The sequence below is a fragment of the Battus philenor genome, unplaced genomic scaffold (genome assembly GCF_028537555.1).
Source record: "Battus philenor isolate CCGP_79_NKW_IND1 unplaced genomic scaffold, ilBatPhil1.0.hap1 SCAF_7, whole genome shotgun sequence".
NCBI lineage: Eukaryota > Metazoa > Arthropoda > Insecta > Lepidoptera > Papilionidae > Battus > Battus philenor.
The window spans coordinates 7,692,194-7,700,654 of record NW_027181737.1 but is presented as its reverse complement, the minus strand read 5'-3'; the positions used below and the strand labels follow the sequence as shown (position 1 = coordinate 7,700,654).

General features: G+C 32.9%; 1 protein-coding gene across 1 annotated transcript; it reads left to right on the top strand.

The window, feature by feature from the left end:
- Positions 1-108: 108 nt before the first annotated feature.
- Positions 109-8,205, top strand: LOC137931189 (popeye domain-containing protein 3-like). The gene is made up of 8 exons (XM_068774598.1): positions 109-238; positions 684-742; positions 1,857-1,941; positions 2,661-2,842; positions 3,143-3,274; positions 5,288-5,395; positions 7,264-7,561; positions 7,982-8,205. Exons 1-8 carry the CDS (start codon positions 109-111, stop codon positions 8,203-8,205), a joined length of 1,218 nt encoding a protein of 405 aa, XP_068630699.1.
- The last annotated feature ends 256 nt before the right edge of the window (positions 8,206-8,461 follow it).

Below are 8,461 nucleotides of genomic sequence, written 5' to 3'. Positions count from 1 at the left end.
GTATAAATTTTTGTTAAGAATTCTATAGAACAACCTGATAACGAGAGTAAAGTGAGATATTACATAGATACGAATATGTATTATAAATTTTATTAAAAATAAAAATAAATGTCTCAACAAAGTGCGTTACTAGGAATCAAGAGTGAATATTTAGAAATAAGCTCTTATAATTTTACATGGCCAGGAGAAAATGGAACATATCAAGATTTTGGTTCCGTTAATTATACTATGCCTTCAGGTGAGCTTTCTTGATTGGTAACTAGTGTTTATTACAATTTATTTGAATAATTTTTGAGCCCCATAAGTCAGCACTGATAACACACATTGGTTGGAGACGATCGTTTTATAAGGTTGTCAGAAGGCGATGAATGTAGGCTGCTATAATAAATCTATGGGAAAGCCTATGCACAGCAGTAGTATCGGGTAGAAATGGTGATGATGATGAAATTATTATTTAACCAAATGCAAAGTTCTTTGTTGTTTTGCCTCGTTATTCATTAGTTAAAATATTGCGAAGTTCTTAATTGTACTCAATTTTTCTTTTTAATATGCACAGTTCTACATGTTTACATAAAAATTATCTATAATTTAATTTACAAAAAGATAGTCCTTAGCAAAGTGATAAATAAAACTTAACGAAAATTGCTGATGTTCATATTTTTATCGGTTTTTCTCGATTTTAGGACCATGGTATTGGCCGTGGTGTCCGTTATGGAGAGTTCCGCAGCATCCATTATTTCAGGTAACATATTATCTTTAAAAATATGTTTAAATGATTATCCTGAAGCACAATAATATTGTTTTGTTATTTTTGGGTCATGTTGATTTATTGTTAACGTAATACGTAGTTATGTTCGGACATTTGTGGCCACTCAGTTATATTAATCTTAATTTAAAAAAAAAAAAACGTATACAATATTTGACTGCATTGAGAGGAAACATGCGTAATATAGTCGAAAAAAAGGTTATTTAACTCTGAGAATTTGTCCTTATTATTATCTAAACATTCAATGTTTGCGAAGGAACTATTCGGGCAAATGTGTGTTTTACTAGAATTCACCCAAATCGACGCTTAATTCTGCGCTGCTTGCGTTCCGCATGGTTGTGCACGCTCTTGAAATTGAGAACTTTCGTGTTCGTGACGTCTAGTGCCGAGGTTTTTAGGTTTATTCTAGGGTTGCCACATGTTGGAGTCGACATGTTTAATAGTTCCGAAAAAATGGTTAATTTTTTTATAGAGTATTATCGTCATAAAATAAAGGTTGTTCCGAGTATAGATTTATAAGAACGACGACTGTAGCTGGCTTTGTTAATCCACTAAATAATCTTGTTTAAAACATTTTTAATTATTATTAAGAACTTTAGCTTTAGCAACGTTAAGAAACTAAATATTGTGGTACCGCAGAAGCTGTTTTAATTTTGTCCCCTAATATTTTTTAATTATCCGTCAAATAATGATCAGTGACTCTACTAGAATTTTTTCGAATACTATGTGGAAGGTTAATTTTTTTTTCTATCACGAAGTAGATTTTTAATGTAGCTATTAATAATTCAGTATGCAAATATTCAACAAGTATAAATAGGAAGGAGAATTTAAAAGCTATTTGGTTCTTCACTCCACTCCATTTTGATGACACAAGAATATTTAACACCGATAACATGAGAAAATTTATTCGTAGAGGAATGAGGAATTCCGAACTTAAATGTAATATTACGTTTTTATTTATTATAATAGTATTTATGGCTAAAATAGGTAGTTATTTTTTCAGTTACAGCTCATCTAACCGTTCTCTTAATGTAGTGTATATTTTAATCATATGCTTCTATTTTGGTGCATTGTTTTTTTTTCTCTTCAGTTATCAAACATGCTCTTCGTAGCCTCGTATTGCGCGCCGAGTACAAAAAAAGGACAATTATGGATGCATACAATATTAATATTCGGTATGTGCTTTTTCATTGATATTAACATCACGTTATTCACTAAATTTACGTTTTTACGAAATTATGTTTGAAATTTGTGTTACTTTGAGATATAACTGTCTATATTTCTATTACGTACCTCGTCATGATTAAGACGTCAATTAAGACGACCTACTGGAAATCTATGGAAGACCTCTTCCATAGATTTCCAGTAGGTTCAATTGGCCAGCATCCGGCGTCTTCCGACGTCCTTACCATGTCCGTCAATTTTGCGGGCGGCCATCACTGTTACGGATCCACCTACCGGTTCTTGTCCACTCCAGGTCCTTCAGCTGGGGAATTAAAGTGCAGATACCAAAAGTATTTATAAGGCTTTAATGGAGGCGGTGTCTTAATATCGAATTTATAAAAAATTCTAGTTTTTACCTTGTCGGATAAATAGTACGAATACATCCAATCTTAGTAAAGTTATTTATCTGTAAAATAATTACAGGGATTCTGTGATCATCAACGAATATTTATGTAACTCCTATAATAGAAGTGTATTATTAAACATGAAGGCGCTCACATCAGCGGGTATCAGTTATCCGTCTCACTCGCCATTTCGTAAAATACTTATTAAACACGAAAATTTTGACGAAACTTAAATCACTTACATAAAAAAATCATTAATCATTTTAGGCGGTTTGTTATACTTATGATTAAAAATAAGATAATTTTAAAATAATTTTCTTTTTAAGCGTTCATGCTATATTCAATTTGGGCTTGGCATGTGATTTGTTCACCTGACGCATTTTCGTGGAATTTTGGATTTGTGTTCTTAAATCTGGCACAGGTTGTGTACTTGGTATATGAAATGAGGCCAGTGAAGTTTGATCCGGAACTTGAAGAAGTCTACCATACACTTTTCGAACCTTTTAAGGTATAATTTTGTACTACAATACTTAATAATTTACTTAGGAAGCACATTAGTTGCTTGTACTACTTTTAACTTACTTTTTAAGTATTTAAATTTATAGTTAAACATTTTTGTCTTCATAACAGAGTTATGCCGATATATTTTTTTCATTACTCTTCATTAACTTATGCGCATGTTTGTAAAATAATAAAAAAAAATAATCGATTCATTATTTTTTACTCTGATGCCGCTAACAGTATGTAATATTATTATAAATATTAGAAATCGTCGATACTTAATATTTACTTACATTAACTTGAATAGGTAACTAGACTGCAGTTCAAGCGCATGGTTTCACCGGATTTTGCGCACATCATGTCGCTACATGCAGGAGAAGCGTACGCTATGCAAAATCTTACTAAAACCGATCGTTTAGGTTTACTTTTATCCGGAAAGGTATGTAACGCAAAATCATCTTAGTCTTATGCGAAAACTTATTTAAATTTTAAATTCTCGCCTTTGCTAACATTACACATTATGTAGTGTTAGCAAGGAAAATGTATATTATTTATATATATATATATATTTACTCTTTAGAGTACATTAATAAACATAAACATAAACAGAAATCACATAATCAAATTCTTTATACAAAAAATAATAAGTTCAAAAGGCGGTCTAATTACAAAACGGTGTTTCTTCCTGAAAACCTTATTAATTATCAACATTGGTTAATAAGATATAGAGAGATAATAAAAATAGAGGGGGCAGCGATAGGTGTTTAAATTTATGTGCATACATATTATTAATACTACAAAATACTTAAATTCTCTATACTTATTGGTTGCAAATTATGTAAATTGTAATTTGTATTCAGGAGACGTGTCACGGGCGAGGTAATGTAAAACAATTTTTGTGGGTACACGCGCCATTATCTACCGGGTGCTTATACAGTTATACTGCAGACGTGTTTCATTTTTCCTTTTAATCAAATTCATTAATGAGCGTTATTATTTTTTGTTTAACCTCATAAGAATATTACGGATCTTCTTAGACATCGTTAAACCTTTATTTATTTATTACTTCATTAAGTCCTTGTCTATAAAGTGTCCGAATCTCAATACTGGCCATTTCAAACTTAAATAGAAATGGGTTCACCTGAATCTGTCTCCACAAGAGACGGTAGGTCACAGCGGATGTACAATACCCGGCGATAAATATTGCACCTCGACCTTTGGAAAGAGACAACCGGCTAATTTAGACTTCGTAGAGCATTATCTCTGTCCCACACTACCTATGTGACGTTTTGTCAGTCGTGCAATATTTATCGCCGGGTATTGTAGCAGCAGTGGGACTGTGGAATAATTATTCCCTAATAATAACCTAGTGATTATCTCCTCTGAAGCATTGTAGATCGCAGATTCGTTTGCAATATGTACATATTTCTACAATCCGTGGCAATTATATTATATTAACGCTGCCCAAAAACTGTTAGAAAAACATCGTTTTGAAACCATTATCATACAATATATACACAACCATATATCGCTCACTTGCGGAGATTGTTTTTATTATTACGATTTCACGCAACGATAGCTCTCGTCTTATGACGTATTTCACAGTCGCGTTTAGCGTCATGCTTACTTTATATCAACACATTAATTTCATTGGGTATTAAATTGCATACGGAGACACCTTGGAAGCTGAATGGCGACGAGTTAACAACAACATATTTTCATAATAAGCCTTAAGGATTAATAACATAACATCCATCAATTAGCTCAAGGCTCTCTGTGATCAAGGTTTATAAGCAGAGAGGGCTTGTAACCGATCAGCGGTCACATTACAAGATTATACATGTTTAAAGAGTTTATGTATAACAAGTAGTAAATGTAATAGCATGATATTAACCTCACTATATTATCAAAGTTCATCATCATGTCAGTCGATTGTCGCCTACTGCATGGCATAGACCTCTCCCAAACATCGCCACGATGACAGGTCTTGCGGTGCCCACATCCAACGACTTCCTCGACCATAAGTATGTCCACGGTACACTTAGTGGGGGCCTACCCACGCCGAGTCAACCTGCTCGTGGCCGCTATTCATGAACCATCGGGCCGCAACAGTCATCACTTGCACGAGCGTTGTGCCCAGCTCATTGCCACTTCAGACGAGCAATACTTTAACTACATTGGAGATCTTGGTTCTTCTGCGGATCCTCGCATTTCACTCCCAGTGATGCTTCTTGAATAGCCCTCTCCATTGCTGGTAACGAGCTTGAGTGTTTTATAAGATCCAACGTCGTAAGAGACCACGTCTCGGATCCGTATGTCATCACTGGCAACAAACAAACACATCTATGATATTTAAGTATCAATTTTTATTTTTAAGCCATATATTAAATACATTATTCTGTCAACTTGAAAAGTAAGTTGTAAATTTCTTTTGAGAAACTATTTTCAACAGGTAAACGTTATGAGCGGACATCAATTCTTGCATCCCATTTTGCCTTGTGAGTTTTTGGACTCGCCTGAATTTGAATCGAGTCGTGCGACTATTGATGAAAAATTTAAGGTAAGAATATGTTAAGTAGCATTAAATATAAAACATTCTAATTTATGATTTCTTTACGTCCGCGTCAAAAATAGAATATTATAAATTTAAAGACTTAACATATAGTTAAAAAACTTAGGTTTCATTTTAAAGTCATTTAAAACTAATGTCAATTTATTTATTCATTTTTATTATTATACCTAAAATCGCAATATCATTTAATTTATACAGGTGATTGGATATAGGTGTGAGCTTTAAAATTTTTGCTGGCAAATAAGCTACGTATACCCATTTAACGCTTTTATAGCTATGACCAATCATCCTATACATTTGAAAAGAGCAGAATGAAGCAAAGTTAGTTAATTCGTTACTTTTTCTTTTTTAAACCATTAGCCGCTAACGACGTACGGACTAATAGAGGCATTGGTAACTTGTATGAATAGGCTGAATTGTTTCATAATTGTTATATCAAATGAATACTTGATGTTCGAAGCCAGTTATGTTGAGATGATATTGGAATTAAAGTATTTTGTGTATTTTAACAGGCACATTGTCCGCTGATACTAAAATCGTTAATTCACGAGGTGTCATTAATATATATTTTTTCTATTCTTATAAAACTTGTTATCAACCAGGAAAAATCGCAGTCAGAGATAGTTTTCATAAACAAACATTTACTATGCTAAACTAATTAGCAACAAAATGATGTATTGTTAATTAAATTGCCCTTATATATATGAACATGCCCCCTTAACTCCAGTGTCAGGGAGTTTAATAAGGTAATGGGGTTTGCTAACGTGTTCGGGTGAGACTCTGATGACTTCATTATTTACGGACACTAAAAGGGTTCCGAGCGTCGACCGACCTACATTAGAGTTCAAATAAGGAACTATATAAGGTGTTGTCTAGTATAAATTGTCTAATATTCTTAAATTAAATCTACGTGTATATAATATGATGGCTAGTGTCATAAGGTTTTGGACTGAAGACTGAAATCACGGACCGGCAAGCGCAGCGTGGCACGTCTTCCCACAAGATGCGACATATGATCTAATATCAATCCCAAGATTTGTGTCCTTATAAACTAAATTTGTAATATTAGGAACCATTGTAAAACGTTAAAGATATAGTCTGTTTTTTACAGACAAATCAATTAAGATTTTTGTGTTTATAAGGTTAAAGTTATATATTGATAATCTGTTTTTAAAATAAATATTATGTTCGTTATTCTTTTACTATGATCTAAATGCTAATGGTAAAACGATGTTAAAAATTTGGCGAAAAAACTACAAATTCGAACTAACAAAAATAGTTAATATTTCTAACAACGGTCAGATTACATTCAGCATTTTTGTAAGCAAGTAACATTGACTTATTATTGTTGCGGGCGTCAATAATTGCAAGAAGATTTAAAGAAACGTTTATATTTTAAAAAAGGAGTTTGAGTAACAATATGTAATCATCTTTTTTATTTTATCAGTGTCTAGTCACAGATTAAACAAACACAAAAGCAAGAAAACTTTAAATTAAAGGTTAAAGACAAATCAGTCCTTAAAAAAGTTTAAATAATCAGTCAAATGACGCCCGCTGCTCATAGATGATAGATTCCAAAAAAAAAATGGTTGTTAGCGGCCTGTTTCCAGCGTCTTCTCTACCAGATTGAATCAGGAAGAAGGAGATCTGTAGAAAGTAACCGGCATAAGCCAGCAGATTGGCAAATTGAAGTGACAGGCCACGTAGAGCGTAAAATAGAGAGAAAAATTTATAAAAATGATTACGAATCGTCGTCCAAAACTTTTTAATTTTTTGGATGTTCAAGTATTTTATGCTGAATCAATTTTTTTATTTTATTGCCAGTTGATTTTCAAGTGAGCTTTATTTTGTCGTAGGTATCGATCGTAGCAGCATCATCGTGCCGCTACGTATACTGGCAGCGTACTTCCCTTGAGTACCTATTCGTTAAAGAGCCTTACCTTGCTTGTGTGGTAACAACACTAATTGCTCGTGATATAACAACAAAATTGTACGCTATGAATAATAAAATCGTAACAGAAAGGGGATCACATTTAGATATACGGTTGCCGAGCATCTCGCATGCTCTTGCTAGAAGTCCTAGGAGGTTACGATCAGCTAATAAGCCTCCACCACCGACTACTGTACAGCCCGTTCCTCCCGAGAAACGACCGAGTAAGTAATTTTGTTACAAAGATTTTTATTTATTCATGTGCTTAACAGGTTATAATTAGTTGTTGTCATCCTGTTTGTAATATTTTCGAGATAACTTTTTTATTTTATAATTAACCAGTTGTTGCGACTTACTTATACGATTAGAAAAATGTGTGAAAAAAAGACATCCACTTATTTCAGAAGCTACATGCTTACAAGGGAGATCTCCATGATGTTACCTATTTTATTTATTTTAATAAATAAATAAAATAAAATGCTTAAAACAGTTAAAATAGTATTTGCTAGTAAGTAATATCGAGAAATACACAGCTTTTATATTTCAAATGCATTCAAGTTTAGATAATATAGAACGCTGTTTTTATAGTATAATAAACTTCAGTTTTGTTGTATAAAACGATAGATAGCTTTATTTTATCACAGATTGTTGGACACGTGATTCGGAACATGCGGCTAACACTGCGAAACGCAACGGTATAGCCGGAGCTGCGTATGTAGAGGAGGACGAGGAACTCATTCCCTTAGCAGAGCACGAGGCACCGGCTGCCTCTTCTGATGACCTCTCCGTTGCCGACAGTTGCCCGGACACTTCATCTAAATACCATAGCTGTGAAGCTGTTGAAACTGATGATGAATTACGACATTAAAGGAGTAAAGAATGTAAAATTGTTTTTGTTATCTTATTTTTTTATTATTAATTCTATTGAAATCGATCGATAGGAATGGTTACAATTATAAAAATATACTAATCAGAAATCATATCCATCGGAACATGATTTAACCGTATTTAAAATTTAAACAAAACAAAAACGAAAATATTAGGCAACAAATATAAGATAATAAATAATATCTACTTTAGTTTACACTATTGTTAAAACAGAAGAATAAAATTTTATTCGACTT

Coding starts and splice junctions, on each gene's coding strand:
- LOC137931189 (XM_068774598.1), top strand. CDS start 109: ATGTCTCAACAAAGTGCGTTACTAGGAATCAAGAGTGAATATTTAGAA. Junction 743..1,856: donor CGCAGCATCCATTATTTCAG/GTAACATATTAT, acceptor TTTTCTCTTCAG/TTATCAAACATGCTCTTCGT. Junction 5,396..7,263: donor CTATTGATGAAAAATTTAAG/GTAAGAATATGT, acceptor ATTTTGTCGTAG/GTATCGATCGTAGCAGCATC.